At 42.1% G+C, this 21567-nt stretch overlaps 1 protein-coding gene across 1 annotated transcript in view; it reads left to right on the top strand.

Annotated features, from left to right (window-relative positions):
* LOC137433520 (glutamate receptor ionotropic, NMDA 2B-like) overlaps positions 1–21567 on the top strand; it is a 260022-nt gene that overhangs the window by 78894 nt on the left and 159561 nt on the right. The window contains exon 5 of the mRNA XM_068125849.2: positions 8211–8370. Within this exon, the coding sequence (XP_067981950.2) occupies positions 8211–8370 (160 nt within the window). The remainder of the gene's footprint in view (positions 1–8210; positions 8371–21567) is intronic.

Raw genomic sequence — 21567 nt, 5'->3', positions numbered from 1 at the left:
GTCCCATCGGCCGATGGGTCTGACCCATCTGTGGATGCACGAGAAATGACAATGCAGACCCATCGGCCGATGGGTCTGCGCCATCTGCGGATGTGTTGTTCACCTTGAAGGAATGTGTATGCATCATAATTCATGTCTGTTAAATTCTGTTTAACGTATTGTATCCGTATTCCGTAAATTGTATCCGTAATTGTATCCGTAATTGTATCCGTATTGTATCCGTAAATTCTGTTTAACGTATTGTATTGTTTGTGTTAAAAATCATCTCTGTTAAATTCCTACCACATGTAATACCAATGACTGTGTACCTGATTGAAGAGCACCATTCTGTCAACACATTCCTTCAAGGTGAACAACACATCCGCAGATGGCGCAGACCCATCGTTGTCATTTCTCGTGCATCCACAGATGGGTCAGACCCATCGGCCGATGGGACCGATCCACAGATGGGTTCCAACATTTCAATGACAACACAGACACTGCCCAGATATGTAGATATATAAATGGATGACTGTACCTGAGTTGCTGTTTTGTCATGGTTTAAACCAATCATAATACAAACAATTATTTTGCACAAATATATTTGTAATGTACGTGATATCACATTTTATAAACAAATGAAGTTGAAGACTTAAGTTTAAAAAAATATTCGAAAAAAATGCACTTATGACATACACACAGGAGAGTTAGGTGCATACCAGAAGTTTGGTACAATTTCACAAAAGTGTGAGGGAGTAGTTCAGTGACAACACAACACAACACAGACATATATATATATATATATATATATATATATATATATATATATATATATATATATATATAGTATATATATATATATATATACACACACACACCATTATTATTATTATTATTTTTTTTTCTCTCTCTCTCTCTCTCTCTCTCTCTCTCTCTCTCTGTCTCTGTCTCTGTCTCTGTCTCTGTCTCTGTCTCTGTCTCTCTCTCTCTCTCTCTCTCTCTCCCCGCGCTGGGTGCGGTGTCATCTGTTCGTGTCTTGGCATTGTAGCTCCGTGCTTGTGGTTTGTATCTTTACCCTCCCCTTACCTTTTCTCACCTTTGTTCCGTCTTTTGTGTGTCACCCTTCCACGTTATCATCCCTCCCCCCCTCTTGAGAGTGAGAAAGTGAGAGAGCACACGTGGTAAGACCGGTAAAGGTTCCCCCTTAGGGCGGTTCCCTCTTCGGGTTTTTTTTCGCCTCGTGTTACAAATCATAATACTTTTTCCGTTTCTTTTTTCGTAAATATTTTTATTTTTCGTTTGTTTACTGGAGCTTTTTGGCTTCATTAACCCTTTATACATTTACCCTTTGTTTAAACGTGCAAACGATGGCGGATAGCTCTCGTTACACGTCTCTTGAAGCGCTAACCCGGAAGCATGGGTTAGTTTGCTCACCTCCGTCGGGAATCGATGTGGAGGCCATTATCCTTGCGGTCGGAGAGTTAATCGGTTTGGATAATGTAAAAGCGGCTTCTCGCATGAATTAACGCGCGGTAATCTTTGTTTCCACAGTGCCCATGGTTGCTCAAATAGTCGAGCACGGGCTATTCTTTGCTCCCGACGTGTTTGTTCAGGTATGTCCACTCGACACGCCGGCAGTTCGGATTTCTCTCTCTAACGCTCCTCCGTTCCTTAAGAACAAAGACCTGGTTACTGAACTAAACAAACTTGGTTCTGTCGTCTCTTCAGTTACAATGGTTCCTGTACGAGGGAAAAATAACCGTTTAAAACACGTCATGTCCTTTCGTCGTTTTGTTTATATGATCTTACCGCGTGGTGTAACCTCTTTAAATGCGGTATTGCCTTTCAAGGTCGAAGGTCACACTTATCGGGTCTTTGTCTCCACAGAGTCTCTAGTTTGTTTTGAGTGTGGTCAATATGGTCATTTAAAGGACTCGTGCCCGAAAAAGTCCACAGATAGAGTCACTAGCCTGAATGGTGATGAACAGCAGGGCTCTACTGAGATCGTTGTCGATGATGTAAACAATATGGGTGGTGCTGATGCAGACCCCATTGTAGACAAACAGAGAACCAGGAAAAGAACCCTCCCACCTTCTAGCGACCTCAACGAGCCTGATAATAAGGTCTTGGCCGGTCCTCCAACTTTCGCTCAAGTGGTTAGTGAAGGTTATGGTGGAGCGCGACCTCCTCCTCAGCAGTTTCCTCCAGTTGAGGAAATTCCTCAACCTCCCCCGCCTTCAGAATACTCTGAGGGTAATGTGATAAATGCTGAAAATGTATGTGTTGGCCAGACAGCACCTGAGTCTCTCCAGTGTTCTGAGGGTAAACCTCCATGTGAGGTTGAGCCTCCATGTGTGTCCCCTGCTGAAGCTTGTGTTGATTGTGCCACCCCTCCCTCTGTGGGGAGTGGTGAGTGTGTTGGAACTAGTGATCTGTCTGTGGAATCCTCCATTGAGGCAGCTGAGCCTTGTCAAGCTCATGGTCAGCAGGGTGATAGTGCTGAAGTCTCAGATTTTCGTGTCGATGAGCCCGTTGCCTCGGCAATGGACTCTCAATGCAATGATTGTGACTCTGATGGGGGTTCTTCCGTTGCCTCACTGAGTGATGGTGAGGCCGACTTCTCATCGGAGCATGTCTCTGGAGGCTCTGTCCCTCCTGCTGAAATCGTGGATTTCCTTCAAAAAACCTACCGTAAAAAGCGCGTGAAAATCTGCGATTTCTTCGTTGATACTCACGCCTTCATTAGTGGGGCTCAGGAAGTTGTACAACAATCTGCGGCCCTTCATATTTCTGATCAATCACTGAAAAGACTGAAGAGGTACCTTGTCACAGCAAGGAAAGAATTAAACCTGTAATGGCTGTGTTGCTGCCTATGTTTCTATGAACATAGCAAGCTTGAACATTAATGGTGGGCGCAGTCAGCTGCGTCGGTCCCAAACTGTGCAATTAGCCAGGAGGGAAAAGATTGATGTACTTTTATTGCAAGAAACTCGTGCCACTGCAGACTGCATGGCTGATTGGCAGCAACAGCTGATTGGCACTTGGTTTTTTAGTAATACAGATTCTGTGAGTGCGGGTATTGCTTTTTTTGTCAGTTCACGTTTGTCTGTCTCCCCCCCATCTTTAAGGAAATCGTACCAGGCTATCTAGCCTCTGTAGAGCTTGCATACAATCAGCAACGATTTATGTTTGTTAACGTCTATGCTCCAAGCGATAGCACAGATAGAGGAACTTTTTTTAATCAGTCCTTTAATTTCCTGAGACACCTCTCTTCTGATACGTTGTTGTGCTTAGGGGGTGACTTTAACTGTACTGTAAACCCAACTTTAGATAGGAACAGTGCAGAGCCACATCCAGCTTCAAGTAGGCCTCTTTCCAGTATAATTTCGCGGCATGACCTCAACGATGTATGGCGGCAACAACACCCAAACCTGCAGCAATTTAGCTGGTGTCGGGTTTTACTAAATCATCTTTCACTTGCTCGTCTTGATAAATTTTATATTCCTAACTCTGCTGTCAACCTTGTGACATATACGGCTATTGTCCCTTCAGGCTTCTCTGATCATTCTTTGGTAAAACTGTGCTTTTCTTTTCCTCGTTTCAAACGCCGCACCCTGTATTGGTCCTTTAACACCTCACTTCTGAGCGATCCTTTCTTTAAATCATCCTTTGTGGTTTTTTGGGACAAGGTTGTGGATTTCCAACATCGTTTCCTAAATCTCTGTCAGTGGTGGGACTATGCTAAAGCGCAGATCCGTGTTTTCTGTCAGCAATACAAAACCAATTGCTCTCAAAGTAAACAATTATGTATTGATGCCTTGAAACAAGAAATTCTACGATTGCAGGAAGGTGCTGAGGTCCTCAGTGATGAAAGACGGTGTCAACTCCTCTTTGAAAAACAAACTCTGCTTAAGGAATTAATTCAAGAAAATGGTATTGGTGCCTTAGTCAGGCTGAGAGTGAATGGTTTACTGTCGTCAGACACATGTTGTAAAGATTTCTTTAAGTTTGAGAAGACGACGAAGGCGAGCCAGCAAATGCTTAGTCTTCGGGCTAGTGATGGGCATATTCTTAGTGATAATACGGCGATTGTTCATTTTGTTCGGTCTTATTTTGAGAATGTGTTTTCCTTTAAGCCCAATGATGTGCCTGCAATGCAGAATATTACGACCAATTTACCGCAGATAGATGAGCATCAACGGCATGTCTTGGATGAGAACATTACTCTCGGTGAACTTAAAACTGCGCTCGATGGCCTTGCTGATCATAAGGCTCCTGGTTTTGATGGGCTACCAGCTGAATTTTATAAAACCTTTTGGGACATGCTTGGTCCTGCTTTGCACTCAGTGTTTTTATACAGTCTGCGTGAGGGAGTGTTACCCCTTAGTTGTCGGCGTGCAGTTGTTTGCCTTATCCCTAAGAAAAATGACCTGCAATTGATACAGAACTGGCCTCCAATCTCTCTTCTCTGCACAGATTACAAGATTTTTGCCAAAACGCTAGCTAACCGTGTAAAGACTGTTCTAAGCACAGTTATACATCAGGATCAATCGTACTGTGTTATGCACAGATCTATGCACGATAACATTTTTTTGGTACGAGACCTGTGGGATGTGTGTGCATTTCAACAACAACATACCGGTCTCTTTTTTATTGACCAAGAAAAGGCTTTTGACTCTGTTAATCATGAGTATTTGTTTCACATTTTAAAGCAATTTGGTTTTGGGGCATCCTTTATTTCATATGTATCCTTATTGTTTAATCACATTTTTAGCTTGATCAAAATCAATGATGGTCTCTGTTCACCTTTGCGGATTGGGAGGGGAATTCGGCAAGGCTGTCCCTTATCTGGAATCTTGTACTCTCTTTGCATTGAGCCCCTTTTGATTCGTTTACAATCTTCTCTTATGGGATTTTCAGTGACTCCATCAGAAAATCCCGTTATCATTTCGGCCTATGCTGATGATGTATGTGTTGCTGTTCGCAGCAGTAATGACATTGCTCTGCTATTTGAGTGCCTATGGGTATACTCTCAAGCATGTACAACGCAAATTAATTGGTCGAAATGCAAAGCAGTTTGGGTCGGCGGTACGCCACCTTCTGCCCTTCCAATTCTCCCTATGAATTTGACATGGGAAAAAGAAGGTGTGAAATACCTCGGTGTTTACCTTGGAACCCCAGGCTTTGTCAAAAGGAATTGGGATGGTTTGCTCCACAAAATCAGCAACAAATTAAACAGATGGAGAGGAATTTTGTCGACCTTGTCTTTCCGAGGTCGTGCCCTGGTCATTAACAACCTGGTGGCCCCTCTCTTATGGCATAAAATGATTGCCTTGCAGCCACCTGCAACGTTGGTGTCGTCAATCCAAAAATGTTTACTTGACTTCTTTTGGGATGGCAAACACTGGCTAAAGCCAGAGACTATTTGCCTCCCACTGGCAGAAGGAGGTCATGGGCTTGTGGACATTCTTTGTCGGGTGATGGCCTTCCGAGTCTCCACAGCTCGTCGTTTTATATTTCTGGAGGCTTTGCCCTGGAAATCGACTGCAAACTGTATACTAAAACAAGCCGGCATGCTTGGGTACAATTGTGAACTCTTCTTCATGGAGCTGCAACATGTCGATGCTTCGCTGCTCCCTGACTTTTACCAAGATGTCTTGAACGTCTGGCGGTCCATTTCAATAACTCGCCAAATGGGGACATACAACAGTGAAAGGTTCCTCCGGGAACCCCTTTTCTACAATGCCCTCTTTCCTGCTATTCCTCGCTCACGTGCCTTTGTGCAACGTTTTGTGAGTGCTGGCGTGAAAACGACTCGGGACCTTCGTGACTGTAACAGGAACAGTTGGTTCTCCGCAGAACATCTTCGAGTAAGAACTGGCATCAGATCTTTGAGGAGCGTAGCCAAGGTCCTACAGGAAATCCTGTGTGGTTTTAGGCACCTGGGCCTGAGCTCAACCACCAACATTGGTGACCACCATACACCACCACAGATCTGTGCTAGCTCTAGCCTGCCAGCTGATAGCGCCACAACATCTATCTTGCTATCCTCATCGCCACTTTCCAGCAAGGATAAAAAGAGACTGTATCGTTTGTGTATCTCAGTTCGGTTTTGCTCGTTACAGCCTCTTTCTTTTGGGGCTCAATGGAAAGAGAAACTGCCTTCTGGGTCTCCCTCCCATCCGCAATGGTCTGCAATGTATGTTTCACCGATTGTTAAAAGGACTGGTGATATTGCTTGGAGACTCGCCCATATGGTGTTGCCCTCCAATGTTTTATTACATCTATCTATAATTCCAGTAATCTCTGTGTGTGTGTGTGTGTGTGTGTGTGTGTGTGTGTGTGTGTGTGTGTGTGTGTGTGTGTGTGTGTGTGTGTGTGTGTGTGTGTGTGTGTGTATGCGACCGCTGTTTCTCGACAACTACCAGTCCGATATACTTGAAACTTGCCAGGTATATTGCTGGGGACCCGAGGATGTGCCTTTTCAAGGTTTTAAATTAATCGGACAAGTAGTTACCGAGCTATGGCGATTTCTTTACCAAACTCCGCAAGCCGTTCGCTTTGGACCAAACCATTGCATGTAAATAGAGGGGGGGGGGGGGGGGGATTGTCACCGTACTCGCAAGCCGTTCGCTTTGGACCAAACCATTCCATGTAAATAGAGGGGGGGGGGGGGGGATTGTCACCGTACTCGCAAGCCGTTCGCTTTGGACCAAACCATTTCATGTAAATAGAGGGGGGGGGATTGTCACCGTACTCGCAAGCCGTCCGCTTTGGCTTTGCGAATGGACCAAACCATTTCATGTAAATAGAGGGGGGGGGATATAATTTTAGATATATATATAGTACGGGCATGCCCTAGTAGTTTTAATGAGGATAATTCAGTGGAATGCCCCTTTTGTATGATTTCTGAAGACCTTTTCCATGCTTACGTAGATTGTGCAAGACTCTCTCCCTTTTTTGGTTTTTTATCAACTTTTTTTAATCGTATGAACTTTTCTTTTTCTACACGTGTTTTTATCTTTGGAACACCACTTAGTTATAAAAAACGCTCTGAGACTGCTCTTGCTAATCTCTTAATTTCTATTGGAAAATTAGCAATCTACAAAACAAGAAAAGCAAAGCTCCTGGCAAATGCTGATATTTTATGTGATGTGGTAATTGTGTTTAAGGCTCTACTCATGGCAAGGTTACGCTTGGAATTTTCTTTTTGCCAAATGAAAGATGATTTACAAACCTTTGTTTAAAAAATGGTGTGCAAAGGGTGGGTTTTGTAAACTTGATCATGGTTTGTTAAGTTTTTTCTTTTAGTGCTTGGTGTTTTTATTGTTGTTGTTTTTATTGTTGTTGTTTGGCTGCACATGTTTTGAATTGTGGTGACTTTATTATTTGCATGACTTCTATGGTTTTCTTACCTTTATAATAAAAGAGCTTCAAAAGTCAAAGTCTCTCTCTCTCTCTCTCTCTCTCTCTCTCTCTCTCTCTCTCTCTCTCTCTCTCACTCTCACTCTCACTCTCTCACTCTCTCACTCTCTCACTCTCTCACTCTCTCACTTCCTTATGCATTGCTACATCTTTTTAAAGTTACAAACCTGATGAACAGGAGGAGAGAATAGCCAATGTTCTCACCAACATTCCTGAAAACACGTTGCGATCAGCAGTAGCGAATGTGCCAGTCCGATTAAGGAAATGCGTTGATAGTGCTGGAGCATATGTGGATGTTTGAAGAGTTGTGCATAAAAGCTCACTGGACACTCTTTCATTTATAGTTTGTTTCATTAAAATCGGTTCATAAATATAACTTCTGCAGCAATTTAAAATTGAGCATTGACTTATCATACACCGTGCATATTTCAGAATACAAGGTTGTGTATTCTGATTGTGATATTATGATTGCTAATATATTGTGATATTGCAAGGTAACACAGGGTAAAAAGGTAAATGCATTGATTGTGGTGCCACAGAATAGAAGAGAGAAAAAGAAAAAGAAAATAAGACAAGATGGAGAAGAAAGAGAGAGAGAGTGAGAGAGATAGGAAGGGAAGGAAACATTGTACCCTACAAGATAGCTGGGTTTAGGTAAGGTTAATGTGGGTATAAATGATGGCAGGTAATTTTGACCGCAGTCGTTACATTGAGGTTGTCTTCAGGTGTTTCGAGTCAAAACTTGTGTCAAGTGACAGTGGTGTGAGAATATCGGTGACTAAGTAGGTATTTGTGCCTGGCAGAAGTGAGCAGAGCCCTTACGTGAAACGCTGCTGCAAGGGCTTTTGCATCGACATCCTCAAGAAACTTTCTGATGTGGTGAAGTTCACCTATGACCTGCACTTGGTTTCCAATGGCAGGCATGGAAAGAAGATCAAGGGGGTATGGAATGGCATGATCGGTGAGGTGAGTCTGTCTAAATTATTTGAAACGACATCCGACATCTCTAGATTGTGTTTGGTAAGGGGCTGTGAAGAATTGGGATATTTAATAAAAACATTTATATATATATATATATTTATATATATATATATATTTATATATATATATATTTTAATGTATTTTTAAATTTTTATATATTTAAAGGAATTTTTTTATGTTTGGGATGATTGTCTGAAGTTTCTCGCACTCACTACGTAAAACTATAAAGCATCTGTAAATGTAGCGCCTGTCTGCGTCAGTTTATATTTAAACCTCTTCTTCTTCAAAATTCTCAAAATAACGAAAACAGTTTTACAAAAAAATACAAAATGAAAATTGATTATTTTATGCAGCCTTGACCTTTGAGCTTGAGATATAAAAAAAAAATCAGCTTGTAGCTTTTGATTGGTGAACCAATTCAGTGACCAAATATGCAAATTCTTAAAATTTCAGGTCAATTGGATGAAAATTGACGATTTTTGTGACGACCTTTAACCTTTTGACAAAATTCGTAATTTGCCTCCCTGTATTATCACAATGAAGCTTTGGTGAAAATTTGATGACAATAGCTCAAATGATATAAAGGTTATGGCCCGGACACACACACACACACACACACACACACACACACACACACACACACACACACACACACACACACACACACACACACACAGACACACACACACAGACAGACACACACACAGACAGATACACCGAAGTGATTACGAAACCCCATCTCTTGCTGTGCAGGGCACGGGTTCATAAAATATAAAAGAAGCAAAGTTAGCTGAAGAAGCTTGCCCATATATAATGTCGCATGTTATTATATAATACGACTTCCCTTTCAAGGAACGTCAATGCAGGAGGAGGCCATTAGGCCCATCAAAGCTTGATGTATGATCGCCAATATATGGTCGTTCCCTTTCTTTTCTTATGCAGCACATGGCTCCTGGTTGCTTCATTTACTGGGAGCGTGGATGTGCCACGGATGCAGAATGTTACATGAAATAGATGTAGGGTTGGAACTAAAGGGAGATTGAAGTCGGGGTAGTGTTTCAGAGGAGAGAAGATGCAAGTTGATGGAAGAATGCTATGAATGCTGTACACTAGTAATCTGGCGGAAACGAATGAAATATGCTTTTAGATACTTGATTTGGTACACAGATTATGAAAAGGTATTAGTGTGGGAACCAACTTCAATAAAGTCGCTTGCATTGTGATTCCGTTCACACATCAGTGTATATACCTTGATATGGACCCCTGGTAGCTTGTAACTGTTGCTGCGATTTTGCCTGAGGAAGAACTGCTGAAATCTGTCGATCCGGGTTCTTCCCAACATCTTTGTTCCTTTCGCATACATTTCTTTCTACTTTTTCAGATTTCTCTTTATTCATTCTAATTCTTGCTTCTTCTTTATTTTTCTCTTTTTTAATCTATCCGTCTAAGGAGAAGTGAATTCTTGCAGAAAAATTTATGTAAGGTTCACTTGGCTGCACCTGGATGGGTTTGAGGGTAGAGGAGTAGCAGCTAAAACCCGAATCCTATCCATGCTCCTTCTGATGACTCCATCTTTGCTCTTTACTTCTGGTTCCTTCTGATGACTCCATCTTTGCTTTTTACTTCTGGTTCCTTCTGATGACTCCATCTTTGCTCTTTACTTCTGGTTCCTTCTGATGACTCCATCTTTGCTTTTTACTTCTGGTTCCTTCTGATGACTCCATCTTTGCTCTTTACCTCTTCTGGTTCCTTCTGATGACTCCATCTTTGCTCTTTACTTCTGGTTCCTTCTGATGACTCCATCTTTGCTTTTTACTTCTGGTTCCTTCTGATGACTCCATCTCTGCTCTTTACCTCTTCTGGTTCCTTCTGATGACTCCATCTTTGCTTTTTACTTCTGGTTCCTTCTGATGACTCCATCTTTGCTCTTTACCTCTTCTGGTTCCTTCTGATGACTCCATCTTTGCTCTTTACTTCTGGTTCCTACTGATGACTCCATCTTTGCTCTTTATTTCTGGTTCCTTCTGATGAATCCATCTTTGCTCTTTACTTCTGGTTCCTTCTGATGAATCCATCTTTGCTCTTTACTTCTGGTTACTTCTGATGACTCCATCTTTGCTCTTTACTTCTGGTTCCTTCTGATGTCTCCAATGCAGTATTTGGTTCTCCGTTTCATTAAATCTGTTTATTTGACTAGAGACTAGACATTTGGGGACGAGAAATGCCTGGTTGTCATTCTCTGAAGGTTTACACAACCGACTTATGAGCGTATTCATGTGGCTCGACGCCATGTGCACGATTCGCAATATTTCAATATTCGATAAATTGTACATACAGACACTAACAAATTGTAGTTAATCCCATATATTGTGAGAATCCAGGTTTCCACCCTTTCGGAAACCAAAAACTAAGTTTTATTTGCCAAACCTTTGTTTCGGTTTACATTTCGACATCTTGTGAAATTGCCCATAGTTTATGGCCAAGAATCAAGTCTCATGGAGGTAGTTTTGATGCATTAAAATTATCCCCTCATATTAGCCGACATGCGAGAGCACAAAATTCACGGATTATTTATTTATTAGCTTGGACAAATGTAATGTTACCCCGCTTATTGTTTCATCATACTGGACAAATCAAACCATGTATGCCACGTTGAAGATGCTATTGCATGTCCATTTCACCATTTACCATTTATCACTGAGTAATTATTTGGGATATTTATAGGAAGTACAATGGCACGATATAACAAAAATATCTAAATTTCGATGATTTGCAAAATTGGGATTATAAGCTGGGTGATATTTGATCGACGTGAGTTTGTGTCAAGACAGTATCTATACTAGTCCTCATCAGATTCTTCTTCTCCTGACAAGAGTTCTTCTTGGTTGTTCCGGCACTTTTCTCTGCACCCATAGGTGGGGATTACATGACAGGCCCTGTTTTTTGCATTGAGCCACACCATGGCTTGATCGTGACTGTGTAGTATGTGCAGAGACAAACAGTCTTCAGTGGGTAGTTGTTTCTCAGGTTCACAGATTCGATGGAAAAGTTGTGCGCATAGAGCATTGATACATGTAGCTGTTGTTGTTGGACTGTACATATTGTTGATGAACTTACCAATATCAGCCACACCAATGTCAAGATTGCGTCCAATATCTTTCAATAGCTTGGGACACTTCAGGTATGTCTTCCAAGCTGTTAGCTTGCCATACCAACAGAAATGACTGGTTGTGTCTGTTAAAGCCTGAAAGCCGAAGATATCGTTGATGACTTCAGGATCCAGACTTGCTCGCGCAATGCTGGCTGGTACGAACTGCTTTGCTTTAGACATCCCACTCCTCATCGACACTTCTGGTGGAGTGTCATCATTTATCAGCAGTAGAAGTAGGTCTGTGTCTCCAGAACGCACTACCACTCTTCAGAAATTCTGGACTTTTGCATCTTTAGCATGAAGGACAATTTTTGTGTCGGCTTCCTCGAGAGTTGAGTTGAGATGATCAACATTACACCCAGAAGGTGAGACAACTGGGAATTCATCCCTACCTGAGAATATGACTTCCTGTTGATCAGGTAGGTATTGTGCTTTCAATACGAGTTGATCCCGCAATAATTGAAGGAGGTTCACTTTGTTTTTTTCCAGCGATATGAAGGTCTGCCATATGGATGGTAGATGCACTGCCGGCACATCAACTATAGTCTCATCTTTCGTTGTTTCATCGATAGTCATCAATGGACTTCCTTCGATAGTCAGACAATGTAGAGGTTTGTCTGAGAGCCTCTCGGGTATCTTAGGACATTACCACAGAAACTGTCTGCTAGTTTGCCGAAAGTTGTAGCATTGCTTGTTTTTCCGAAAACTTGAACTACCGCCATACCATCCACAATTACACAAGTGGATTCATTTGTTTATGGCAAATTTTTTCTGCAGGTAGTTGTCACAGCGAAAATTGCACAGGTTAGCTTTATCTGTTGGTTGTAACTCCTGATTGGCTGCTGCGATAGCAAGAGGGAATGGGGCGAATTCATGTTGTACACATTGTACTGACGTACACTTTTACAGCTTAAATACACTTTGAACAAGTACTTCCAGAAATTGGGTAATTCCTCAAGAAAGCTACCGGAAATGGGAGTACATCATAGATTTTTCAAAAATAGAGTAGTGTAAGCATCATTTGCCACATTTTTCATTTGTTTCAGTTAAATGAGTATTTGCACTAAAAGTATGGATCTTAGCTGATAGACTACAGGGCCGAAGCAACAATATATTTTCCAACAAAAGCACAAGAATCTTCTGGACCTTTGCTACAATGCAATTATTTATAGTAACATCCAATAATTTGGGCCTTGTCGACAAAAAGCAGTGGAGACGGAATTGTCATGGATAAGTCTCGATTTCAACTTGGGATTTTTATTTTACATTTTTGGCATTAGGGACCGATTTTGCTTCAAGGTGTTTTGCAGTCTTGCACCCAGCATGGTAGTATATAGTCCTTTGATGTTTATATGGCGACCACTACTTGCAGCAATGAGCAGTCTTCAAAAAAGGTCACGGTACGCTCTGATGGTCTTGCTTTTGTCAGCGGATGTAGTGATGTTCACCACGCTCAAATTTGCGAATGTTTTGACTTGTTCTTGTGAATGGTGTCATGAAGACTTCCTGTAGCATCTGGGAGCAACCGATGTTCCACAAACTCAGTAAGTAGTTCTGTACCACACTCTGAGGCCATCAGATTGAATGTCATTGCCTGCTTTCTCGTGCCTAAGTCTGGCAATAAATACACTTCATCCAGTCTACCTTAGGAACGGTTGTGCCTGAGAGGGGTCATGCACTGGATCTTTCACAAAGACCCGAATCAGTCATTTCCACAGCCATGCTGGTTTTTGAAGGTCATTTTTCACAATTTCAATATAGTTGTGGCTCGCAAATGATGCATAGCATGACTTGGGCCACTTTGGCTGCTTACTCGCTCCGACGTTTTGTCGCTGTCAAGTCTGATTTCAGAATTTTGACATCAAATGCTGAAACTACTCTCCCAATGCCTTGATGACTAGCATTTGATAAAGCATCGGCACGTTGGAAAAACAGGCAATGTAACCAGTTTGTTTCCAATTTAGATATTTTGGCAGGCACAACTACAATATCATCAATTGTCTCATGTTCAGAGTTAGAAGTCATGGTGATGTGTGCAGAGGGGAAGATTCAACGAGCTAACATGTCGGCAGGATTGCAGAGTGCACTGTGTTTTGTGTGAAGTGGGATCCATCACCAGTCATCTAATAAGCAAGTGGGAGCACTTCATCCAATACTGAAATACATTACAGGAGAACTTTTTTTGAACATTACACTACACTACACTAAAAATTACATAATACACGACATTAGATTACACTAAAAATGACACTTAATGTGAAAATACATCTGAAATGAAACTGGGCGGCAGTATGTCTGAATGGACTTTAGTATATATTTACCATGGGAACATGTTTAAAATGAATAAATGCGTGAATCAAACCACAATTGTAGAAAATGTATTTTTATTGGAAATTTTGGAAAAACAAGCATTACGCCTAGGTCCCCCATTGGTGAAGTGATTTGAGTTGACAAAGTGGAAGACGCAAGGCGGCCATCTTGGATTTTGACGTGGCGACCCAATTTTCAAGGGCATTCTCCCTTATGCGTAGATGCACCCACACACCAGATTAGAAGTTAGTAGTTCGTTTATTTTTCAAGATATTTCGCTGACTTCGGATTTTGTCGAGGCGACCCAATTTTCAATAGCGTTCTTCTTTATGACTAGATACACCCACATACCAGATTAGAAGTTGGTACTTCGCTTATTTTTCAAGATATTCCGCTCTCAAGGTTCAGACATACATGGCGGCGGCCATCTTGGATTTTGACGTGGTGACCCAATTTTCAATAGGTTTCTTCCTTATGCCTAGATACACCCACATACCAGATTAGAAGTTGGTACTTCGCTTATTTTTCAAGATATTCAGCTCACAAGGTTCAGACATACATGGCGGCGGCCATCTTGGATTTTGACGTGGCGACCCAATTTTCAATAGCGTTCTTCCTTATGCCTAGATACACCCACATACCAGATTAGAAGTTGGTACTTCGCTTATTTTTCAAGATATTCCGCTCTCAAGGTTCAGACATACATGGCGGCGGCCATCTTGGATTTTGACGTGGTGACCCAATTTTCAATAGGTTTCTTCCTTATGCCTAGATACACCCACATACCAGATTAGAAGTTGGTACTTCGCTTATTTTTCAAGATATTCAGCTCACAAGGTTCAGACATACATGGCGGCGGCCATCTTGGATTTTGACGTGGCGACCCAATTTTCAATAACATTCTTCATTATTTATGCCTAGATACACCCACACACCAGATTAGAAGTTGGTACTTCGCTTATTTTTCAAGATATTCCGCTCACAAGGTTCAGACATACATGGTGGTGGCCATCTTGGATTTTGACGTGGGTTGCACCCACACACCAAATTAGAATTCGGTCCTTCGCTTACGCACGCACGTATGCAAGCACGCACGCACGGACGGACGCACGCACGCACGGACGCACACATGGACGCACACATGGACGCACGGACGCACACACGGACGAAGGGAAAACCATAGTCCCCCTTTCGCTCCGGGGTGCGACGGGGGACAAAAAAATAGGGAGGATGCTGGTTATAAATAATCCATGATTTTTGTGCTCTGGCATGTAGGATAATTTGTGGGGATAATTTGAATGCATCAATCTCCTACAACGGACTTGATTCTTTGAAGCTATGGGCAATGTTGTAAGATGTCCAAACTTAAACCGAAACAAAAGTTTGGCAAGAAAACCATAGTTTTTGGTTTCCCGGAGGGTGGAAAACTGGATTATCACTATATATGGGTTTATATGCATAGGGGGCATGATTATCTACAATCTGGTACTATCTGTGCATATCGAGAGTAAATATTAGTGCCTGTGTGTAAAATTTATCGAATATTTAAATATCGCGAGTCGCTTACATGATGAGCCACATGAATGTGCTAATAAGTCGGTTATTGAAACCTTCAGAGAATGACAACCAGGCATTTCTAGTCCCCAAAGATCCCCCTTATAGCCAAATAAATGGGTTTTAGGTATATACACTGATGCGTAAAGGGAATTTATGAAATGGGTCCCTATTTCCTACACTTTATGATGGATGTGTGAAAATGGTAGCTTATATCAATATGTTCTTCATGTTCGATATGTTCTTCAAATTTCGTTAATGATCAAGACGAATTTTTCTCCTAACAAACATTCTTGTGTGTCACATATCAAAGTGTATAACCGTATTTATTCGAATAAGTGCGGCTCTCGATCAAGTGCCCCTTTTGGAACCCCATGAATTAATAAACGACCAGGAGAGGTTATTCGAGTGGTATTTAGTTTCAAAATTGCACTCTCGGCTAACTCGTATCTCTTCGGTTGATCTGAGGGGTAAACCAGTTTTTAAAGTTAAAAAGGTATATTACCTTGTAAATTGCAGTCATATCCGAATCTCAAATAGCCTTTGATAACTAATCCATTAATTAACATTAAAAAGCTGAAGAAACATAACCGTACTATTTACACATCATTGCCAGAGTTTCTTCTTCCTCTGTTGCCATTTCACCACATACATCTGTATATCTTCTTTTTTTTTTTACAAGATTTCTTGAATGTACAGCTTAACAGTTCCATGATTTTGGCAGGCGCAGGGCTACTGGCAAGCCACCTTTATTGAAATATAATTTTCACTAATTTTCCAAACACAACCATCAGGAGAAGGAGTGTCGGGCAATTGAATGATTGCTCATCTCCATATCGCTGCTTGACATGGAGGGCAAGCATCGATTTACAAGGAGGTAAAGCATCAGGCTCAATGTTACCAGCCTTTGTGCAAAAGAGCTGATAACCAAAAAAGATCGACGTTTTGCAATTGCTTTCCTTAAAAAGTGCAAACGTATTCTTCCAGTTTGTTGTGCAATTCTTCTGGTACTGCCCGTGTGTTTCCAAGTGATGCGAAGGCTTCCACAAAACCTTGATGCTGCATCAGCAATTTCAGTGCTTTAGCATTACCCTTACCAGCAAAAGCAGAAATCGAATCACATCCGGTGAAAGCATGCATCCCAATCAGACATTATATATATATATAGTAAACAAGACTGAGGCTCACGTAAGAGCGAACATTAATCACAAAAAAAAAATGGACACAAAACATACAATAAAGAGAGAGGAAGCACACAAGTACAACAGCAGAGAACAGGGACATTGGGAGATCTGTGGGAGGGAGAGGGCTTGGGGGGAGGAGGCATGTGAAGGGAGGAGGGGGGGGTGGGAGAGGTATAAAACACATGGACACTGTTACGACATCCAGGAAAGAAGTCGATAATTCTAAAAAGTGGATCTGGGGTGAATTAACGGGGGTAGAAAAGATCAAGGTTTTTATGGGGGAAGATAAGAGATGGTGGTGAACAGCTGTTTTAAAGACCTGGAGGGAGGAGTGGGATTGAAGGGATTGGGGGAGTTTGTTCCAGAGGCGGGAGTAAAGAGTAATGAAATAGTGAAGGTGAGCAGAATATGAAATGAATGAATGAACGTTTTAAGGCCATTTTCCCCGCTAGAGCGGGGGTTAGCCTTGCGGGCCCCATGACAATCATGGTTCCCTGTTTGAGGCAATGTTTTTATGGCCGGATGCCCTTCCTGACGCCAACCCTTGGTCACGCTCTTACGATGCGCAGGGATACGGTGTACCTATTCTTAATCCGGGTACACACCGTGATCATTCATCCCAGCAAGCTGGTACTCAATTTGCCGACCTCGGAAGGATGACAGGCTGAGTCAACCCCCCTGGCGTTAATTCAGCGATCGACCGGGATTCTAACCCAGGATCCTAGGATCCCAAGCTGGCACCCTAACCGCTAAGCCAACACCAGCAGAGAGTCTTGATTTTGGCAATCTCACCAGAAGAGGGTTTCTGGCAAATCTTGTGCGACCTGTATGAATATTTGGGGGACAGAGCACAGATAGAGCAGGGGGAGCTCGGCCTGGAAGGAGTCGGTAGAAGACAGAAAGACCATCTACCTGCCTGCGGTGAGTGAGTGAAAGGCCCTCACATTCAGCTTCATTGCGGTAGATTCCAATGATTCTGAAAGCTTTGGTTTCAACAGCGTGAAGACGAGCTAGGTGTGAGGCAGGAGCACCAGCCCAGAGGGGAGAGCAGTACTCCATTGAGCTGCGCATGAAAGCCTTGTATATGGTGAGGAGCTCAGGTGTGCCAAACAAGGACTTCGCACGACAGAGGATGCCCAGTCGGCGATTGGCTTTTGAGGCCAGCTTGGAAATGTGGTTTTCCCAGGAAAGATCCTGGCAGATAGTGAGACCCAAGAGCTTGAGTGACAGAACTTCTTGGAGAGGATTGTTGAGAAAGTAGATGGGAGGGTTGTCCAGTCGGTATTTTCGGAGAGACATAGCAAGAGTGTGAGATTTGTCAGGATTAGTCAAGTTCACTATGTCAATAAATTATACTTCGTTCAAAATCATGGTAGATTAGCAAACCTATACATTTTTGGAAAGGTTATAGCATAAGGAAACTAAAAATCAATGTTTGCATTTGGAGAGATACCTGTATGGCGGCCATTTTGGATTTTCAAAATGGCCACTGTAAAATACATATTTTGTTCTATTTCTGCCTCTAATTACCCTAAAAACTTTTTAAAATATACTAAACCTATATTTTCAGGGACAAGGAATCCAATGAAAGTATCAAATTAGTGCTATCGGGAATGGTAAGACACGAATCAAAGGTTTTGAATTGCAAAATACTGTCTTTATATTCGCGATAAGTTGCATAATCAAATACATGTTATCATTTTGTACAGGCAGTTAATAACATCAAAATGTGTCACAATAATTCATATCACCAAACATACACAGGCAGTCAGCAAAATCATATATACACATGCAGTCAGTATAACTTCACATCGACACAGGCAGTCAATGACAAAATATACACAGGCAGTCAATGGCATCAAACATACACGATTACAGAATATGCCATTTAGAGTTCGTCATCACTGTCCTGTGTGTCGTATCCGACAATATAGTCCGCATCGTTTTCACAGTCCGTTCCACACAAGCAAAGGTCGGTCAAATTGATTGGCAAATCGAATTGGTTGAATGGTCGATCGAATCGAATTCGATGAATCGAATCGATCGAATTGGTCGAATGGTCGAATGGTCGAATGGAATTGGTCGATTGGTCGAATTGGTCGAATCGAATTGGTCGGAATTGGCAAATGTAAACATTGATTTTCAGATTTTCCATGTAATAACGTTTCCAAAAATGTATAGGTTTGCTAATCTACCATGATTTTGAACGAAAAAACATAGTGAACCTGACTAGATTGAAAGACATGTTCCACTTGTTTGTCCAGTCTGTGATTTTGTCCAGGTCTGCAGAGAGTGAGGAGGCTGCAGACTGCCGATCTGAGGGATGAGGAATGGAGTGGCAGATAGTGGAGTCATCAGCAAAGAGACAGAGAGGATTTTCCAGAGAGTCGGAGAGATCATTGCTGAAGACCAGAAAAAGCACAGGGCCCAGAACACTGCCTTGGGGAACTCCAGCCTGAACAGGAAGGGGAGATGAGAGAAACCCATTCAGAGCCACAGGTTGACTACGACCAGAGAGGAAGTCCGCAAGCCATGCGTGGAGATTTCCATGGATATCATAGGAGGAGAGCTTGGTGCGCAGAGCGGGGTGCCAGACCGTATCGAAGGAACGTGATATGTCAAGGGAGACAGCTCTGATTTCCTGTTTGCCATTGAGGACCTTCATCCATTGTTGTGACAGCAGAAGCAACATGTCCAGAGTAGAATGACCTGGTCTGAAACCAAATTGATGATCAGAGATCAAGCCATTGGAGAAGAGGAAGGATTTGATATCTGAAGCAATGATGGATTCCATGACTTTGCTGATGATTGGGAGCAGGCTGATTGGTCTGTAGTTGCAAGGATCTGTTTTTGCACATTTTTTGTGTTTACTTTACTTAAAGTTTACTTAAAGTTAAAGTTTACTTAAAGTTTACTTACTTTACTTTACTTAAATTAAAGCTTTTTGTGTAAAGTAAAGTAAAGCCTCTCAGTGTTGGTTGATTTCCAAACTGATGGCAGATTACCTTGAGCAAAAGAGAGGATGAAGAGAACAGAGAGAGGTTGTGATAGAGTGGCAGAGCAGGATTTTAGGACCCTTGGGCTGATGCCATCTGGGCCAGTTGCAGAATCAGAGTTGAGGTTTGACAAAAAGTTCTCCACCTTGTCAGGAGAGAAGGACACAGAGTCCAGGAGCTGCTGGGTTCGACTGGGTAAGGTGGGTACAGAGAAAGATGGGTATGGGACACAATATTTTGAGGCAAACACAGAGTTGAGGCATTCGGCTATGTCATGTGCGGTGTCAACTGTGTAGCCATTTTAGGGAAGGGAGGGGATGGAGGAGGAACAAACACCAGAAACAGATTTGAACAGACGCCACCAGGATTTGGAGGAAGGAGACAGGTTTGAGAGTTCAGTCTTGAGTGTGGAGAGATGGTGCTTCCTGGCTCTCCTGAGGGTAGACACACACTTGTTCCGAGCTTGGTGGAAGGGACTGAGATTGCCTTCAGTTGGATTAGCCTTCCAAGAGGAAAAGCGCAGTTGTTTCAGGGCAACTGCCTCACCACAAGATGCAGTTTACCATGGACGGGAGGAAGGGTATGACAACTGAAGATGAGATGGGATAAATCTGTGTATGAGAGAGCAATTTACTTTAGAGGAATTCCCAGGAAGAGTTGATGTCAGAGGCAGTAGAGATGGGAGACCAGTCCAGATGATTGATTGATCTGTAGAATTCCTGGCTTGAAATTTGAGGATGCAATTTTGGTAATGGGCTTGATTTTTACCTTATCGATTTTGATTATCCCGATCTTTGACTCCTTTCCCAATTTCATGTGCGCATCTCTAAGCAGATAACTGTTCCCAAGAAGTAATATGAAGACATCTGTATGATCAGCATGAATAACTGTCGGGCCATTTGCTTGTTTTGCATGAAGAATCATGCGTGTATTGGCCGCTACTTGTGTACACTCCAACTCAGGAACAATGTCACATCCTTGTTCTGTTATTCTCCAGCAGGTGCTGCCCTCTGTCCCCCACATGGTCTTCCACTCTCACCCCCACGTGCGAGCTTGCCTGTGAACTCTGACTTTTTTCCATTCAGTAACAAGATACTTTACAATTTCTGTCTTATTTGATTGAACTTGCAATTAATCTAAATATCGTCTCAAATCCTTTATCTCGCTAATGCTGTGGTTTTCCCAAAATCTAAATTGTAGAATGTACAGAATCAGATTAAATACACTTTGACCATGCGGGGATGGGTACTTCCAGAAATAGGGTGCTCCCCAAGAAAGCTACCGGAAGTGGGAGTCCATCTTTTCAAAAATAGGCTGGTTTAAGCATCATATGCCACATTTTGTATTTGTTTCGGCGAAATGAGTATTCGCACTGAAAATACAGATCGTAGCTGATAGACTACAGGGGGCCGAAGCAACAATATCATTTCCAACATCAGCACAAGAATCTTCTGGACCTTTGCTCCAATGCAAAGAAATACAGCAACATCCAATAATTTGGGCCATGTCGACTAAAAGCAGTGTACAAGGAATTGTTGTGGACAAGTCTCGATTTCATCTTGGGATTTTTATTTTACATCCTTGGCACCAGGGCCAGATTTAGTTCCAAGGTGTTTTGCATTCACGAACCCAGCATGGTAGATTTCACCAGTATGGAATAGCTCCGTCGATTTAACAGAGCTATGATCTCCTGGTGAAATCTACCAGATATAATAAATGAACACAGACTTTGCAAGCAGATGCCATTGCAGGTGTTAACCATGGCGAATTACTTTGTTTTGCTGACCTGCATCAAGGTGAGAAATGAAGTGCATATTTTCATCCTAAATTGTGCAAGTTAAGTTCGCCGGAAATTCACAGTCACCACATGCGACATGACGCTCCAGTCCAACTTGTGAAAGTGTGCTCTAATTTGACTTGAAAAGAGGATGAAACTGGCCAAGTTCTTGGGAGTTTATTTGCTGTATTTTCTTAATGTACGGAAGAC

Source organism: Myxine glutinosa, chromosome 10 (genome assembly GCF_964187855.1).
Source record: "Myxine glutinosa chromosome 10, kmMyxGlut1.1, whole genome shotgun sequence".
Taxonomy (NCBI): Eukaryota; Metazoa; Chordata; class Myxini; order Myxiniformes; family Myxinidae; genus Myxine; species Myxine glutinosa.
This window is presented reverse-complemented; position numbering and strand designations above follow the sequence as displayed.